This window comes from Thermobia domestica, chromosome 1 (assembly GCF_964235325.1).
Source record: "Thermobia domestica chromosome 1, izTheDome1.hap1.1, whole genome shotgun sequence".
NCBI classification, from domain to species: domain Eukaryota; kingdom Metazoa; phylum Arthropoda; class Insecta; order Zygentoma; family Lepismatidae; genus Thermobia; species Thermobia domestica.
The window spans coordinates 332,048,393-332,068,649 of record NC_137454.1 but is presented as its reverse complement, the minus strand read 5'-3'; the positions used below and the strand labels follow the sequence as shown (position 1 = coordinate 332,068,649).

Sequence of the window (20,257 nt, the reverse complement as noted above, 5' to 3'; positions counted from 1 at the left end):
GGACCATATTCACGAATAGGGGACTGAGTTCCGGACCCAAGATGACAAATTTGTAGTAATTGCGACTTTTTCAAGAACGAGATTGAAGTATGGTATCGGGAGAAAGAAGCTGCCCATGGGAACTATGCTGGAAACAATGGTTGTACAACAGTGGGGCCGAGTTTTCTCGTCACAACGGTAATGGCAAGAAGAAGCTGAGACAATTGCTTATTGGCTTCTAACGTAATCCACGCACTTGCTTCTGTATGCCCCACTAGGCCACCAATTAGGGGGCCTCCCTTCTAATTTTTTTATAACCTTATGTTTCCCATCGGTACCGGTATAGCTATGTATTGCTAATTTTAGTAGTATTGTATCACACAAGTGACTAACTTTGGCATCCTTATTTCGGAATACCACGCTACGCTACTGATATTCCGTGCCCATCCGTATCCCTTTAACAAAACCAGAAATTGTAGAAATCTATTATCATTTCCGGTTTATACATTTGATCTCTGCAGAACAAAAAAACAGAAAGAGATAGCTATAGTACGCTGCAAGTGAGCTGGTGTATGGCCTTCAGGACTCTTATTACGTAAAATTAACGAGGTTGCAACGACATTGACAGAGCAATAAAGTGGAAGACTGCTTCGGCCGAAACTAATATAGAAACGTTACGATCCAGATCTAAAACAATAAATAAGAGTTCTAGAATATACTTGTCTGAGAATATTAATGAAACAACCACGATTCTAGCTGTATTTGTTCGTAATGTATACTCGTTTTATTTTTCTATGATTTCGTTGAGTTAGTTTTGATTTTAACATTCCTTTAAGCAGAAAGGCTATATAAGACGAGACCTGCTGATTAACGTTGAATCCGAACCACTTGAGCTCCCGCCGGGAATCGAACCCGGGTCTCCCACGCCAAAGTCGCCTACGCTAACAGCTTAGCCACGAAGCTCTCTATGATTTAGTATTGTGTTTATTGCTTCATTATGAAAGTTTATCTCACCAATGAGAATTAGCATAAATACAGGGTGAGGCAGTCTGGATACATCCCTATAAAAGTCGAACGGCGTGAGGAATCATAATGTCGTTTGGTATAGGGTATCTATAGGTGGTGGCGCAACTTATAGGTGCTATGACAACAGCGGTGGACATCTTGAAATCTGTCATCTTGGATTTGGGTTCGTTTTTCAAATGGAAAAGGAGTCATGTTGTCTATTATTTTTACTCCCCTCTACCTTTTTCTGGGAAGTATACCTGTGCAATCCGTTTTGCAATATCTTTGTTTGTGTAAGAGTTATAACCTGTTAAAATTTGAGACATTTGTTAGAGTTGGCATTACAGCATATGCTCAATATGACCCCTATTGCATTGGACACACAATCAGAGTCCATTTTACTAGTTCTGCTGAACACGTCGCAGGATTTATGGGTCAACAGAGGTACACGCCTCCTCAATACGCCAGCAGAGAGAAGCTACATTGTTGATTTTTATCTCATACACAAATGATTTCAAATGACCCACAGATAAAAGCCAAGAAGTGTGAGATCAGGGGACCGTGGTAGCCATTCCATAGGATCCCTTCTACCTATCCAGTGATCTGGAAACCGTTCATTCAGAAACTGCCTGATCTCAGTAGCATAGTGGCGAGGTGCACCATCCTGTTGGAATAAAATTGAGAAGGAACGTTTGTATTGCGATGTACACTTTTCCCAACCGATGCCACAATTGCTGTTGCAGTCTCCTCGTCGGTGGCTGTTCTTAGACGTAAACTACATGGCTTGTCCGCCATCGATCCTGTTGCACGAAATTTGTCCAATAATTTGGAAACTGTTGTATGTTAAATGTAATTTCTCTCAGGATGCCGGGCATTGAAGTCAGCAGGAATCACTCTGGTACTTCGTCCACCACTCATTAACACAATTTCAGTGCCATTGTGTAAGTGTAAGTGCCATTGTGAATCACCTGCCATGATAAAGAATATTGGTCACCTTCTTGTAATTTTAAACATTAACAGGTCATAACTCCTACACAAATAAACGGATATCGCAAAACGGATTGTACAGGTGTATTCCTTAGAAAACGGCAGTGTAAAATGATATGCGACATGAACCCCTTCCTGTTTAAAAAATGTAACCCAAATCCAAGATGGATTTCCAGATGGCGGATTTCCAGATGTCCGACAGTGTCGCCATAGCTCCTATAAGTTGCGCCTCACCTATAGACATCCCATAACAAACTACATTAGTATTTCTCACACTGTTCGACTTTCATAGGGGTGTAAAAGACTTTTGCCTCACCCTGTAGATTAATTTTATGAATCACTTCAAACTTTAAGTTTGTATCATGCACAGGATTATATCAAGCATACGATCAGATCTAAATTGTGATAATAAAGTGTTCAGACAGTGGAATTTACAACGGTATAATGTGGTTCAAACTATATAGTGCACAAGAGTGTGTCCTCCGGGTACTGTAACAATATGTAGAATTTCTCAAGGACACTAACCTCAAACATTCTTTATTGAATTACATTATTATCATAAGAATGAGAAATAAACGCTTGAATACATTTTTAACTGCGATTTTTATACTAATTTGAGAAATCTGAATACAATGAAAGTACAAGGTTGTAAGTGGGTAGATTTGAGGTAGAAGATAAATGATATCTATTATAACATCTTACTTTTATAGTCCCATTATTTGCATATTTCAGATGATAACTAACACTCCGTGTAAAAGCAAAATAATTACAATCCTTTAAGCGGCTCACGAAATAATAAAACAAACCTTACAAAGTAAAACGGTATTAACATTTAATATACTAAATTATAGATTTATAAAATTAATTTTCAACAAAATCAATTTTTGAAAAATCTACATTTAAATATATAATTTAAGGTTGGAAGCTGCCTCAATTGAACAAAAGTAAAGAATTTTTTCCACTTAAAATTTTATTTTCTGAAATGACTTTATCTAAGTTCAAGCTATTCTCTATTTCGTTTTTTAATATATATATATATATATATATATATATATATATATATATATATATATATATATATATACAAGGGAGGATCCAGGGGGGTTACGGGGCTATAGCCCCCTTGACGCTCAGGTTTACACTGGATAAAATGGGCTTCAATTCTGCTTTACACTGGATAAAACGGCAAATTATGGTTTAGCCCCTCCCTTGATCATATCCTGGATCCGCCACTGCATATATATATATATATATATATATATATATATATATAAAAGATGTCACCTCTAAAAGCTACTTATTCTTACGTCGAGAAGATAGACACCTGAAACTAATACCAAATTCTCAGATCAAACTTTAATAATTTCTATATTACTCTAATTTACTGGTAACTATGAGGCCATTCCCTTTTTTCATGCATTTTCGAGATGTGTAGTGCACCTCTTAATTTTCAAAGGTTACCTTTAATTTTAATTTTATGACTAACCTCGTCTAATCTCAACTGCGATATAGCCTCTTCAAGCTAAAATCACCTTCATTAGCGATTCTAACAAAGCTTCTCTTTAAGGAGCAAGGTTAATTAAGGAAAGGAAAATACCTCGAAAGATTTGTTATTAGTCCGAACAGGAACTAAGTACTCCAGGGTGATTGGTCCTATCATGGGCAAGCCGAACTCCGTTCAATTTAGAAGAACGCACTCAACCTTTCTCTAACAGGCAGGTCGATTTCGTATCAGTCTTCAGTAAGGAACACGAGCTCAACATACAGAGTTCAAATAAAAATTTGCTAGACTAGCTCAGTTAATGAACCAGATTCCTAGAGAGAACTAACATAACTCTCTTTACTAAAACATGAAAAACAATGTCCTTATAGAAGTAGGACCAATAAGTACTTCAAAATAATTATTCTATTCTAAACATTGCTTCAAAAATCAGCTTATCACAGGGAAAATTCCTACCTTAATATTAACGCTCATTCTGCTATTTGTGAAGTAAGATAAGATAATAGCATAACGAGCCTTCCAGGAAATCTAACATTAGGTTAACCTGCCAGCTAAAACCCAGGAATCGTAAACGTCTGCTTAATTTGATCTATGCGCTCTGAAAACAGTCATCACTGTAACGCAGTATCTAAACAGCAGCTAAGCGATGTGGCTTAAAGAATAAAGTGAATTTTGATTCTTCTGCTTGTATAGTCTTAGTTCTCCTGTTATGTGGATGCACTTTATTCAGACATACAAGTGATTCAGACATACTTGATTCAGACATACTTTTATTAATATACTTATACAACAAACAATAGAGCCAAAATGTCCTGAATCAAGGATGTGTCATAAGTTTTGCAATACTTCAACTAGTCAAACAGCAGTCACATGTAAAACTTATATGTTGTGATCGATTGTAAGTACAATCAAACTGGTCCAAGAGGTAGTGTTTCAAACAGATTTTTTAACGGAGAGGCCGCCATTCTGTCAGTACCTTAAGTCAGTTTTTAGTTCCAGTGGCGATGAATACTCAACATCATCTGATACATGAACTCTTACTGTATAAGCTCGAACTCGGGCATAACGCTGCGGCAGCAACCGAAGACATTTGTCATACGAAAGGAAAAGGTGCAGTAAACCACAGTAGAGGAACTTGCTGATTCCAGAAATTTCGTCAAGTTGTAAATATATAGGAGATCAGCCAAGGTCCAGCCGTCCAAGGTAACAAATCTTGATCATTCGACACACCATTGAGGAAATCGCATCTATCAGCACATGAGAATATATTGTCAAACAAAATCGACATGTCTGAATCCATTGTAGAGCGTTACTTTCGCGAACTCATAAAAAACATCAGTGTTCATGTATTATGTCACATGAGCTGACTCTACTTAGGCACAGAAGAAAGTGGATGTGTACTGCAATGTGCGTTTACTTAAACGTATTTTCACATACGACGATAAGTGAAAGCTTTTTCGAAACCCGAATGTCTAAAAAACAATGATTGAGCAACTGCTATATTTCAGAATCGGTCGGCAAACAGGGCAATTTCGAGCATGAAATCATGCTCTGTGTGTGGTAAGTCCACTGGTAAGTACCACTGGTGTGTGGTACGAGGAGTAAGTCACATTGACTTCGCGGTCATATCGTCAATATCTACCTTTCTTTCGAACATTTGGAGCGGATTCATGCCGCACTACGCGAGAAGTGTGCCCGGCTGCAACAGAATAACGCACCACCTCTATCGATTCGAAAAACGCAACAAAAAATCAAGAACTTGATAATGCGAACTGTTGCTACATCCAGTATATAGTCATGGCCTTGTCTCATTGGCATTGTCATCTGTATCGGTCTATGGCATACTTGCTAAAATCCCGATGCTTCACCAAACAGTAGCAGATGGAAACAACAGGGACTAACTTCTTTATTTGTAAGGACAATCGATATGGAATCGAGGAACTGATATAATGGTGTCTCTAGCGAATCAGACACGAAAAACTTTGAATGTTACGCTGCTTTCATTGTATTGTAATAAATGCAGGTATGTTGTGTACCAGAATATTGCAAGACTTTATGACTCTTCCATGAACTTTTAATTATATTCGCCTATGGGGTCAACAGCAAAATAACCTCAAAATTAGGATATAAAAAATATAAAAATTCCAAATTTGAGGTCGTACACACGTTTGGCATAGGAGACCCGGGTTCGATTCCCAGCGGGAGCTAATGTGGTTAGGATTCCACGTTAATCAGTAGGTCCATGTCTCATATAGTCTTGGTGCTGAACGGAACGTTAAACTCAAGATGAACTCAACTCAACTCCCAAATTTGAGGTTATTTTCCCAAGACCCTATGGCACTTTCATCATGGGGATGGTCCTTAGTAAAAATTACCCACTCTGAGGTAACTTGTCTAGTAGTTCTATTCACGGATATGTTAAGAAATAAGTTAATTGGATTCGACGCCCTCAAATTAATACGTAAAACCTTAGGTAAAAATTTATTAAAGCGTATGAAGTTTTATTGTTGACGTGAGTGGTAGCTCAAGTGTCCCACTTTCAGGTAATTTGTCTCATATACCTCATTTACATGTATGTTTTAAAATAGCTTCATTGAATTCAGTGTCCTCAAATTAGTACAGGATACGCGAACAAAAATTTTTCCATGCATCGGAAAGTTTACTATTAGCAAAATTTATAGTTCTTATACCATGAATTCCTGCCCATTAGTTTCGAAGAAACTAGTGATGAGCAAATGCAAGACCAAGACCGGGGTGGTCTTGGTCTTGGTCTTGCACTCGAATCCTTGATTTTGGTCTTGGTCTTGGTCTTGCATACGTAGTCTTGGTCTTGGTCTTGCATGCAAGAGTCTTGCAAGTCTTGCATTTAAGAAATCTCAAGCTTTCCATAGGTAAATTTTACTATGGATATAAGGGATAATAAACTCTACAATGCGCCTACAGTAACGGAAATACAATGCATGTTTCTTAATGTAATATAGTTTTAACTTTGTGTAAGTATGATGATAGTGTACAACATAGGTGATGACCTTTATTTTTTTAATGGGTGCCCACACTTCACTACTTATAAGATATGCCTAAATCACAACGTTTCGTAATCTGTTTATACTTTTTTTAACAGATCCAACACTCCACTGGTTCCCAAACTGGGGAGGCTACCCCTGAAACGCATGAAAGAAAATTAAGACGGCACAGATTATTGAAATACCATCAGTTGCAAAATTATTTTTACACCCTAAAGGCGTCAGATTTTTTTCTTTTCAAACACGATTAGGTAATCCTTGCATTAAACAAACTTCCAATTAAATATTGAGATTTTGTTTTACTGATTCCAATATGTACTCTATGGGGCCTAAACATGGAAATAACGCAAAAGCGATTAAAAAAGTGCAGGCTTTTGAAATGTGGGCATGGAGATAAAAAAAGGAGATAATTAGCTGTGTTGAATGTAAAACGAATGAGAAGGTGTTAGAAATATTAGCAGTAGGGAAAAAAAAAGAATTTTAGATATTGTTAAGAGGAGGAAGATGAACTGGTTAGGATATGACTAAGGAGGAACTGAATTATAAGGGATGTGCTAGAAGGTATTTTGGAAGGAAAGAGAGGGAGGAAGCGAAGGAGATTGTAGTTGAAGGAAGGTATTAAAACAGAAAATTGCTACGTCAAGACGAAGAGACTAGCTGAGGACCACCGAACGTCGAACCTTCTCAGTTGCAGCAAGTAACCTGCCAATAATGGCAGAATAGCTATGATGAAGATGATGATATGTTTAGCAATATTGACCAAAAAATGGGAGAGAAAATTAAAATAATAATTATTATAATCAATCCTCTTAATATTTTAGAATAATTTGAGTCAAAACTGAAAATGACTCAACTGCCTATGTCTTGTATAAACTCAATATATATGAATACTTTCGATCTGTATTAGAAATACAAAATAACGGCATCAAACTCCAAGTTATTTGAAGTTTTACTTGTGAATAAGGATTACTAGCATCAATTACCCACTTCGTTTTGTTAAATTACGAGAAAAAATAATAATATATTTCGTTATTCAGTCACTTTTTACTATTAGTAAAGCGCTCTCTGAATCGATCAGTTTCGATTATTTTCGTATTTCTATCCCCTCCTTCTCCGCAAGTTGCGGGGTGCAATTTAGATTTAAACAACATCAGAAGTGTCACTGTTCGTCTCAAAGACCCCAAAAACTATGGATCCGGCACTAATATAGGTCATTTTCAATAAACTTATATATATATATATATATATATATATATATATATAATATCCTCCCTCAAGTTGCGGTGCTAAATTTGCATTTAAACGGGATAGGAAGTATCACTGTTTACCTTAGCGACGCCGAAAACTATGGATTTGACACTAATATTTGATCATTTTTGATCATTATTATGTATCTCCCTCTCCCCCAAGTTATGAAGTTGAATTTGGTCGTAAACGGTATCGAAAGGTGAGTATTCAACTCAGCGACCTCGAAAACTATGGATTCGATACTAATATTCGTTATTTACGATTATTTTTATCTCTCTTTCCTTCCTTCCGCCAAGCTACGGGGATGAATTTGAATTTAAACAGTTTCGGAAGTGTCACTGTTTAGCTCAACTACCCCCACTTATATTTTTAGTTTTTTACATATATCTCCCTCCTCCCCCTCCCCTACTTTGCACCATCAATGTAAAATTATAAAAATCGCTTTCAGGCTTGAACTTCATCTATGTTAAACATTTAATCAAGATCGGTCGGGTGTTTCAAAAGTTATGAAGTTTTATTTTATATATATACATCCCTCTCACCTCCTCCTCCCCTACGTTCTACCATCAAAATGAAACAAACTCTAAAAAAAAAGCTTTCCAGGACCGAACCTCATACATGTTAAAAATTTGATTAAGAGTTATTAAGTTACAAATTTAGTCATTTATATTTTTATTTATATTGATTTTTGTACATCTCCACCCGTCCTCCTCCCCTACGTTGCTCCGTCAAAGTGAACTGACAGATAACATTCCAGGCTTGAACCCCGTCTATGTTAAAAAAATAATCGAGATTGGTCGTTTGGTTCAAGAGTTATTAAGTTTTATTTATTATTTTTAACTCCCCCTTCTCCTATCCCCTAAGTTTTACCGTCAAGGCGAAATGATGAAAACACTCCCAGGCTCAAACCTCATCTATGTTGAAAATTTGATCGAGATCGGTCGGCTGGTTCAAGAGATTAGTATTTACAAAAATAGTCGCTTTCAATTTTATAATATAGATTTATTGTTGTGGTATCCTCGATGTGCCGTATACCTAAGGAGGCTAAAAGTTATATTAATAAACAGTTATTCAACGTACAAGCATGAAATTAAACTTGTGGTCTTGTCAATGTCATGAAAATGTTATTTAGATATTAATTTTATGAGCACACATTAAAAATTTCCAACGGATGCTTGAGTCTCGGAGCCAAGGCCATACCCATGTAGTCGACATCTATGGTGTACGTTATTACCGATGTTCAATACTACATTTCTCTTTAGTTTTGTAAGAACACCAGCACTAATATGCTTTGAAATGAAATGAAGTATCTAGTTTTACGTCCCACGATTATGCCAGTTAGGCTAAAGGAGACGGTAATTATGAGAAATGAATGAAATGGTGGCATGAAGAAAGTGGGAGGAAACGGAGAAACCCCGAGAAAATCCACGCACACAGTGTTTGTCCACCAAAACGTTCCAATGGCGTAAGCTAGAATCCAACCAAGGACCCGTATAACCACACGTGACTGCTCTACCACCGAGCCAGTACTTGTGCAAGACTCTTGCGCAAGAGTCTTGGTCTTGGTCTTGGTCTTGCAGGTATGGTCTTGGTCTTGGTCTTGGTCTTGCACCCCTTGGTCTTGGTTTTGGTCTTGCATCGGGATTCCTGGTCTTGGTCTTGGTCTTGGCCTTGGTCTTGCATGCAAGACTCTTGCAAAATCTGCAAGACCAAGACTCTTGCGCTCATCACTAGAAGAAACTTAAAAGGAAAGAAAAAACATGAACTTAGGGTAAACAGTGGGCAGTGAGAAGTCTAATGCGAACTTTAAATAGTACATTCTACTTTAGAATAAAAAAGTTGTGAATTTGATTAATCAAATTCAATAACTTTAGGACATGCTCCATATATCGACAGTAACAAGTGTATTATTAGAGAGTATATATTAATAGAGAACATCCGATATGTATGATGTATAACGTGTATAGTTAAATTATAAGATTTGTTTTATTTTCGTTTCAGTTGTCACTGGCTCAACAGATGGCATTGGTAAAGCTTATTCTTTTGAATTAGCGAAAAAGGGATTTAATATCGTACTGATTAGCCGAAATCCAGAAAAGCTGAGTAACACTGCCAAAGAAATTGGTAAATAAATATTTTTAAAAAAATATTAATTATAAGATTTATGGTATTTTTCGATTGACACTTTTATTGTTTCATTTAGAATCTATTAAGTTCCAAGAACTTACTGATTAGCATGTATTATATACTCCAGATTATTATGTGAAAATCTACTTATTCGGGAACTTATTCCAACTATTTTCTTCTCATTGCTTGAATGTTCTATGCCCGTAGCTAGACGTGACCAGGTTTCTCAGTCCCATTGAGACCATCTTCAGTTCGAGTGAAATGGGTAGTTGTTTATACAAACACTACTGTGTATGTTGTTGAAGGATGAGTCAAGAATTCTTTTATTTAATTTTGTTGTAACAAAAATAAATAAATAAAAATAAAAAAAATAAAAAAAAACGTTCCACTTTAGTTATGGATCAAAATAAAGAATGAAAATAAAACTTCAATAATTCCGGACCATGGGTTCTCCGATGGAAGACAATACATACTGTATATGTTTTAACGGTCGCTCTGTTACCATGCAGATTTCTGACTTTACTAACTTGAGAACGATTTCTTTGCATCGGCGACTGTGCTAATCTGACTACTAAGGTATTTTATTTTTCCCTTTTCATAGATCAATATACTCCTATAGACAGGCCTGTTTCTACTTAGCTTATCTGAGAAATTAGTATTTCATAATAATAACATTTATGTGGTAACAAAATATGGATGTTAAGCCAATTTAAGCTACTATACCCTTCCCCTTCAACAATGAGCCCAAGATACGACCATTAAAATTCAGTTCTCCTTGAATCCCTATGGAAGTAATTACGGATATCATCCTTGCTTGATAGGCTACCTGCACTGCTGTTGTGATTAGCAAGTTAGTATACTGATAATCTTTAGGATACGCAGAACTAATCTGTCAAGGGAATACGACGCTGAAAGGAAACTGAACAATTTTCTACGAGACAAATCTAAAACTTTTAACCTTCATCCGCTCGCACCAGCGGCAAATTGACCGTCATTTTTAATGTTTGAATACCCTTTTTCCCAGAGCCCTAACATTATGATTGGACGGTATGTATTCTCTATTTACACTCCGACCTTCTACATTCTGTGCGGTTGTAATCTATGTACCTACTTCCGGCTCAGTACAGTCCCAAAGTTGATGGTGGAGGGTGGACGGCCAATTTGAAAAAGTGAATTTTTTGTTGCGCAACTACGCAAAATAAATAAATAAATAAATAAATAAATAAATAAAAATAAATAAATAAAATAAAAAATAAATAAAATTATCATTATTTTTCATTCGCTGTTTCATTTTTAACTGCCCTAACATAAAAAAAAATAATACAAGAAGACCGTATCTGTACGAGTTAGCATTACAGCTAATTTATCAAAAAGTGAAAGCTCGTTCTAAAACCTCAACTTTGCCAAAAGAATTACTGGTGTTCTGGCACAATACAGAGAGCAAACTACCGATGATGTACCAGTCCAATCAATCCAAGGAGGTATTTGCTACTTTACGGGTTAAGAATAAGCAACATAATTCGCCTTGATTGTAAAGATTGTGGAAAAAACGTGTGCAAAAAGTACTCAACCATTACTATTAATTGGAATACGTGCTTGCAATCCCACAACGAGGACAGTAACATGGATGTTGATTATGTTCAAGTCGGTTCTTTCGTGTTTTGTTCACAGTATATTCATTCATATTTTGCAGTGTTGTTTATTAATGTAAACTTATTCTTGGTCAACATTGTTTTAGTTTACTAAATCTAATTACTCCAAAACATACACTTTACATCATGCACAATGTTGAAAAATGTGATTCATCGATGACGGCCAAATTGCCGTCGCCGCGAGCGGAAACGCGAATTGGCAGTACGTGAGCGGACGAAGGTTAAATATATTCTACTTTCAGGTATTCATTCATACACTCTTGCATACACTGTGGGTTTACGGCTGCCCAATAATGCATGTTGTGACGATTTACCTGACCATCACTTTTAAATGTAGCCTCATCAGACCACAATACTATTTCGTCAAAGAATCGAGCATTTGCATGCACTTGAGCTTGAGACTACATGCAAAACTCGAGCCTGCCTTGAAAATCAGTGGTATGTAGCTCTTGATGCAAGGAAATATGGTATGGATGAAATGTATTAGCCTTCAAAATCCTTGATAAGAATCCGTAACTGCTAGAAGGCTGAACATTTCTACTTCTGCGTAGACATTCGGCAAGGTTGCGAAACACATGTCTTAACGACGTTCCCGATCGGGATACCTACAAGCATACACACGAGCAGCAGCGGAACTATTTCGTTGGCACCCACCCAAAACCATAAGCATATCAAATGCTTCTTCGTTTGTGAAAGGCATTTCAACTTACATGCTACCTTTTGCCAATGCGAAGTAATTGACAGAAATGCACATGACCACGACGAATGTACGTTAACAAATCCAGACTTATCACACAATCCCTTCGACGACGCAACGTCTTACAACAGACAGCGGTGAATGAGACGAAGATTAGAGTGACGCATTCATGTTATCAGTGGAAGCACACTAGAACTGGCAGAACAGGTAGGCACACTTCCCTCTGTACGACATAACTTGCATTGAACCAGGCGTGTGAAAAGCTTACGGGCAGTCAAATGGAACTTGCTTCTTTGTGGTATTATTTTTTTGGTCAAGTGGGCAACTTCACTTGTACGTTTTATTCCTTCATGACGAACCAGAAATTCAGGGTTTCGATATTGTTATGGTCACCATGTTGATAGTGGTTAGTGGATTCCAAAATCGTATTCGAATTCTTTTAACATTTGCAGAGACCTTTGCAACGAGGTATTACTCGACCCCCCTTTGAAATTTTCGAGTTCTGACCTTACTTTGGGCCCCCCTTTTTGGGTCACGGAGTTTCTTCTTTGTTTCGACTCTGAGTCACCATGTTACATATCATTGGAAAGCGTGTGTCTTGCACTTCCCGAAACTGTGACGGTGCTTACATTATTTTAATTAGTAAACTCCGTATACTCTATTTCGCGCACCTTCATTAAAAAAACAAAAAAAAAAAAATGGTACACGGAAAACGGTAGGTAGTACGGACAACTGTTTCGTAGGGCAATCTTATTTTTTCCCCACCTTTTAAAATGTGCCTTCGAAACATATGATTTCCATTTAAAAATCGCAAGAACGGGGCATGTGCCCCCCATTACACCATTAAGGGGGTCATTCGAGATTTTGTAAATAATTTCTACGGATTCTTTGGACCCACATCTGTGATGCAATTTTTTATTTGAACTTGATAGCATGTCCCATTCTCGAGAAAAAGGTAGTGTCTGGGTCGCTCTGGAACACCCTGTATATATATATATTCCAAAAAATTACTGCGTCATTGCTATTTGGTCTAGGTCATGGTTCAAGCGTTATTTTTTTTCAGTATAACGGGTACTTTCCAACGGTACCACTCACGTATCCGTATCATACAGTTGAAGCGGGAAATTCGGGTTAAGTGTTTAAGTATTTGAAGATACCGTAACTAAACCATGTTTATATTGTCATTTTTTCTGACAAGTGTTTTCTTAGTATCTACCTAAAATAGACCTGTTTACAGTTTATAACATGTCATTAGCCTTGTTTTGAATTGGTAACCATCACAAAATACTACTTAATATATTCATTCTTCGCTTGATAAAAATGATTTAATAATATAGTGTTAGTATAAATATTATTGCGATAAAACTCAAATTTTGTGTAGTTGACTGGATTGACATCATAAGGAAGGAAATCAATAATTTGCTGACTGAATTTGGTACGTTTCCATGCTTATATTAACCTTCAAATTGGCTAAGAACTGTAAGACATTGGTCGCTATTCTTAGCACCAGAAATAAACTTATTATTTTTGTTTTCAGAAAGTGCTTATGGGGTGAGTACAAAAATAATTGTTGCCGACTTCAGTCTGGGTGCAGTTGTTTATCCAAAGGTTGAAGAGGAATTGAAGGATATTCCTGTTGGAATTCTTGGTAAGATTTTCCCTTAGCACTATTCCTGGAATACAGTTTTGCCAATTAGGTTATTATAAACGTCATATGCACTAATGTCACAAATGTGGGAACCAAATGAAGTCTCTCATGCAAATTGCGGAAAAAAATATTAATTACAAACATCTTTTGTAATACTTACGCATAAAGAATTATCCTTTGTAACACAACTTGTGGATATACCAAGGTCATAGGTAAGACGTCAGAAATTACGTACATGTGCAGGAAGCAAACTAGGGTATCTGGTCAGTCAGGAGCGGTGGCGGCTACTGAGGAAAGTCAAATAAGTACAAACTAACATCTTATCATTTCAGACTAAGGGAATGGATAGCACAATGGTAGAACACTGATCTCTGGTGCATGAGGTTCTTGGTTCGATACCCGGCCAAGTATGTTTGTGGTTTGCTTATTCCTGTTTCATCCCACACTGTCATTTCACCAATCCTTCCATAAACATTCACTAGCCTTAATCATCCGTCTCCATTAGCTTAAGGGACGTAACGTTGAACGTTAAACTGAAAGATTTCATTTCTTTTCTTTTTTTTAATCAAACTAAGGGAAGAAAATTTTGTTAAAGTACTAATTCTTATATACAATTAGTTTATAATGAAGGAAGATTAATTAATATTCATAGAACTTTCCTCAAGGGTCACCACTTGGCACTATATTGTTGAAAATGTATCATGCACTGCAAAAAATAAAGAAACTACTTTTAGACACAGTAGGACACTTTACACATTACCGTCCATCTTTGAAGACCTTCAAATAAAACACATTCACCCCTTGTGGATACTGTGTTTTCCAAGTGTATCCCAAATTATTTGCCAAATGTGTCATCACTTTGTTATCGAAATGTTTGTCGAGAAGAAGTGTTTTAAATATGTCATATTAGATACTCTTGTTTGAGAATTAACGATTTTGGACACGCGAATCACATTTTATAAACACTATTTCATCAATTTTCCCCTCAACATCTGTACTAAAAGTGTTTAAATGGGATTTTTATTTTTTTTATAGTGTGGATAACACGCATTTACAAGTGAATTTCCTTTATGAGTTCAAAGTGGGATACTCTGCAAATTTAACCACGAAAGGCAATTATATATATATATATATATATATATATATATATATATATATATATATAAGGCGGGGACGCGGTGGCTCAGTGGTAGAGCGTTCACCTCCGGTGCTTGGGGTCCTTGTTTCGATCTCAGCTCGCGCCGTGTGGACTTCGTGGTGGACAAACACCGTTCTCGTCGGTTTTCCCGTTTCCTCCCACTTTCTTCATTCCAACCATTTTCACTCATTTCACATAATCACCGTCTGCTTTAGCCTAACCGGCATATACGTGGGACGTAAAACTTAAAGATTTCATTTTATATTCAAGGAATAGTGATGAACGCAGCATACGCCAACGCCATTGGTTTGTGAATTTTCGAGCTGGTGACACAACATTGTATATACAACAAATTCTGATAACTTTCTCACGAACACCGTGGTAGTGGACCTTCGGAAAAGTAATCGTGCCTGTGCATACAAGTTAGGCATTAACTCTTGTACTTCAACAGCTTCGATCAATCAGTAAAAATAGCAGTTTGGGTTCGTGGGTACCACATGAGATGACAGTGGCTAACAAGGATCGCCATCTAAAGAGGAATACTTTCCAGAGTGTGAAGAATAAACGGGAAGATTCACATACGTCAAAAAGGCAAACAAATGGAAACTTCAATACCTAGTTAGTCAAAGTATTTTCCGGCTACAGCCACATAATTTTCAACTAATCCCTCAAATTAAGCTTCACACAACGATAGGAGAAAGACGGCTCCGTCTTTTCAGCCGCTTAGTTCAACTTTCAGCTCGATAGTGCAGGGTATACAGAACATTTATAAATACAATTCAGTAATAAATATCAATACTAGTAGTGTATTTATTACTCTATGCCAAAACTAAAGAAACTCCAGCGACCATAGTAGAAGACAAAGGTTCGTATCCGTTACAAACCTGTAGATTATCAGATAAGTATATTTTGAACTATCCACATGGTTTCGTACGATACAACTGGTATTTCCACTACTTTCTTTATTTATCCTAATTTAAAAGAACATTATTCGGAATAAATAAATAAATACATCTTTCTTTTCTGTACCTAGTATTAACTAAGTTATTGAACTTGGAAAATTTCACAAGCCATACCGACTGGAAACATCCAAGGGCCATGTTTCTTCGGCAATGACGTAACAGGAGTTTTTCGGGAAATCGGAATCCTCGTTTGTTTATGCAGTAGATTGTACAGCAAATAATTGAGTTGAGTTGATTTTGAGTTTAACGTCCCGTTCAGCAGCGAGACTATATGAGACATGGACCTACTGATTAACGTGCAATCCGAACCACATGAGCTCCCGCCAGGAATCGAACCCGGGTCTCCCACGCCAAAGGCGCGTACGCAAACCGCTTAGCCACGAAGGAGCTCCTACCACTTTTTTGACTCTTGCTTTACTTTTTTTCAATTGTTCAGGACTTTACCGGTCACGAACATAGAAAGAACAAGGATAGTTAAACTTCCAATAGTTCTACCACCGGGAAGTCATTGAGCCACCGTGGTAAAAAAAAAAAAAAAAAAAAAAGTATAATAGCTCGTACGGAATGCAAGATCCATTCAAGCAGTTTACATAACAATCAGATCTAGCGTAAAATCAGTGTTATTAATAATACCATTTTAATGTAAGAATAAATACACATGGAAAATGGCAAAGTGCAAGTTGAAAATCGGTTTTTTCCCCTTTTGTCACATTTATAGGTAAAAATCTCTTAATTTAAAGGGTGAGATCTTATTTAAGTAGCCGCCAAAAATGAAAAATCGAAACAGTTTTTTTTTTCACGAGTTATTCTTCAATGTGAATAGCGACATAAATTATAGGGCTGTTTTATTAAGATAACGGCGAACCCGACGACTGTCATGGGTTTCCACTCTTTAAAGAGTACCATTCTCTTGTAAGTTTTATTTATTAAGGAGAAAAAAACAGAAAAGAAAATCAGTGCTTGATATGAACGAGTCAAAATGTTATGTAGCCATAATACTACTATGCAAAATATTTTATGAATTAGGAATTTGTAATTGTAAGAATAAAGTAGGGAAATGCTTGAGAAGTCCTATCTAAGATAATAGTCGGTAAGGTTGTGTGTGAATTTGTAATGATTAAAGTTGAAAAGTGTTTGTCAGATTCTATCAAGGCTAATGATAAGCAAGATTGAGAGTTCGTAGTTGCACGAATAAAGATGAAAATGCGTTGGTAGCTCCTACCTAAGCTAATAGTCAGCCTGATTAGAAATATGAAATTCCAAGAAAATAAATTAAATGAAATCTTTAAGTATTACGTTCCACGGTTATGCCGGCTAGGCTAAAAGAGACGGTGATGAAGAAAAATGAATCAAGTGGTGGAATAAAGAGAGTGGGAGGAAACAGGAGAACCCCGGGAGAAAACACGCACATGGTGTTTGTCTACCACAAAGCTCACTCTTGAAATTGTAGTAATAAAGCTTAAAAAAAAACTTTGTAGCCCCTACCCAAAGTCCGTCGACCCTACTGCTCCTTTCCTCTTTTAAGTTCGCGCCATAATTACCCTTCTTTGAAAACCGAAGATACAGTAAAATCGCGACGTCACGGCGGAGCAGAAACAGCTTTCGTCCAAAGTCCTTGTCATTCATCCTTGCTTGTTAGTTTGAGTTTTGCGGGGAAACAAATGATTCTTGTTTTCCTCTATTGGGAAAAGTTAATTATTTAGTGTTCGTGTTAGCCTATAAACATGTCGAATTGTAAGATAAGTGTCGCAATCATAGTAGAAATGTACTAAGAGATCCGACGTTATTTATCAGGTATTTCCCTCGGATCCTCTGCGGAAAGTTTGACAAAAGAAATGCTGTCGGAAAGACGGTGTCCCGACAAAACGTACCAGCGACAAAACGTACCACTTGAATTTTCGAAACAAAAAGTACCACTTTTGACGACCTGTCATAAATGACAACCTATCATGGATTAATTAAAGCATTTCTGATATTTATTGCACGACAAAACGTACCACTTATATAAATTACAACTTGCCATGGACTAATTAAAACATTTCGGATATTTAATCCGCGACAAAACGTACTACTTCATGTTAAGAAACAACTTCCTCATGAGCAGGTAAAACAACGGCAGTATAAGGTTGAGAAGAACAGACAGGTAATGTATCGAGTTGTCAAAGTGCAGAAACTCATTGGTAAAAGAGGGCTCATTTACAGAGGAAATGTAGCAGCCTATAAACTGAAAGACGCAGCTACAGATCATGAAAACTTTTTCAATATTATTCCTTTCTTAAGCAAATTTGATCTCCCGCTTAAAAGTAATTTAGATAAGGTCACCGAGAAGAGTCATATACGAGGAAGTAAGCAGGATAGTGGTCGCATAACTCTTACTAAACACGGTGAATTATGTTTTGAATGCTATCAGCACACGAGAAGATATTTCAAAAGTCTCTCAAGCTTCAATGTTTTCTGTTCTATTAGACACTACTCAAGATATAGTAGTTTCAGGCCAGTGCTCTGTTGTTTTACGGTATGTTGTTAAAATGGTTGTTAAACAAAGTATTGTTGTCATTGTAAAATGCATATCTACCACAGGCCAGTGTCTTTGCGGTTTACTGCTGGAAATTCTGCAGAAGTTGAACCTTGATATTAAGAAGTGTATTTGAAATTCAACCGATGGCTCAAGTAACATGCAAGGACAATATTCGGATTTTTTCCAATTCACCTATGATGTTACACGTGTGATTCAGTTGATTTTGAGTTTAACGGCCCTTTTAGCAGCGAGGCTATGTGAGACAGGACATACTGATTTACGGGAAATCCGAAGCACATGAGCTCCCGCCGGGAATCGAACCCAGGTATCCTACGACAAAGGCGCATACGCTAATCGTTTAACTACTAAGATACTCAGTTACACGTGTGGTGTTACGCTCATATACTCAATCATGTCATATGTGATCTAACAAAAAATTCCATTGATTCTGTGTCATTGTTCTGCTGAATGACTGTGCGATATTTATGCGTGAGTCTTATCAGCGAATGTACATTTGGAAGATCAAATGTTAACAAAGGCGTCTTACAGTTATTGCGGAAACAAGATGGTAGAAAACACACTGTTTTTCAGAAAAGGTTTGGTCATTTTTCGAACCCAAAAAGTCCTTTGTATATAGAGTTTACAATAACAATTAAGAAAATTGCTTCTACAGAAAATATCAAACCAAAAACTAGGTGTAAAGCGAAAAGATATATAAAATATCTTCTCAAGTTCAAAACAATTCGGACAGCACAAATGTTTCTTAAGATATTTCAAGTGACGACCTCCCTGTCAAACTATTTCCAAATAGAGGGTGCTGCTAGTGTAGTCCTATCGGATGGTGCAGACTACTCCGTTCGAACTGAAAGAGTACAGAGATGATTTTGAATCCGTTAAGAATGCAGCATTAAGCTTTGCAGAATGGGCCAATAACAAATTTGAAGACTTAGAATGTGATTTCTTTTTTTCTATTGACCTATCGGCAATTCCCCTTCAGAGATGGACAAAGTTTTTTCCTGTGAATATGAAGATGAAGCTGCTTCTATCCAATGACTAGGTACTGCATCGAAGCATTCAACACAATATTGGACATCGTAATTTTGAGTATTTCTTCAAGATTCAAGAAGCAATGTACTTTATGGGTTATTTGGACCCCAGACACTTCAACCAAGTAACAGAACTTCCAGACGTGCCTTTCGATAAACTTACATATTTTCTGAAAAACTTCAGTTAAGAAGTTTCCAAGGATACTACAAATGTATTCTCTTGGACTTTTGAAGGACGTGGATAGCCTTGAAAGTCAGTCTTGATGACGAGCACAAACATTGACTGTGCTGACTGTGCTGATAGTGCAAGTGATTCATAATTAGGAGAAAATACATTTGTTTACAAGGAAAGCGAATGCAAAACGTGTTGCAAAATTGTCCAATGTGCTGCTTTTTAATTTTGCAGAATTGTAATTTGTGCAGTAATGCTTATCCAGGTTTCCAGCATACACAATTTATTGACTTTGCCCGTAACTCAGGTAACATGTGAAAGAAATTTTTCAAAATTGAAATAAACTGAAATACATTAAAAATAGGCTAACGAGTACCATGTCTTAGGAACATTTGAAAACATTTTGTTGATGTCTATTGAAAAAGATTTATTAAAAAAATATTTCGAATGCAAAAGTGATAGATACAGTAGCATCAAAAACTAGTACACTAAAACATCTGCTAATTTTGTAATATAGCATACGTTCTTCTTGAACTTCATATAATATTTTGAAC

The 20,257-nt window shown here is 36.7% G+C and overlaps 1 protein-coding gene across 1 annotated transcript in view; it reads left to right on the top strand.

Annotated features, from left to right (window-relative positions):
* The window catches only part of LOC145663115 (hydroxysteroid dehydrogenase-like protein 1), a 58,176-nt gene that overhangs the window by 19,752 nt on the left and 18,167 nt on the right, over positions 1-20,257 (top strand). Inside the window, exons 2-3 of the mRNA XM_081729399.1 lie at positions 9,745-9,867; positions 13,757-13,867. Coding sequence (XP_081585525.1) covers positions 9,745-9,867; positions 13,757-13,867 — 234 coding nt within the window. The remainder of the gene's footprint in view (positions 1-9,744; positions 9,868-13,756; positions 13,868-20,257) is intronic.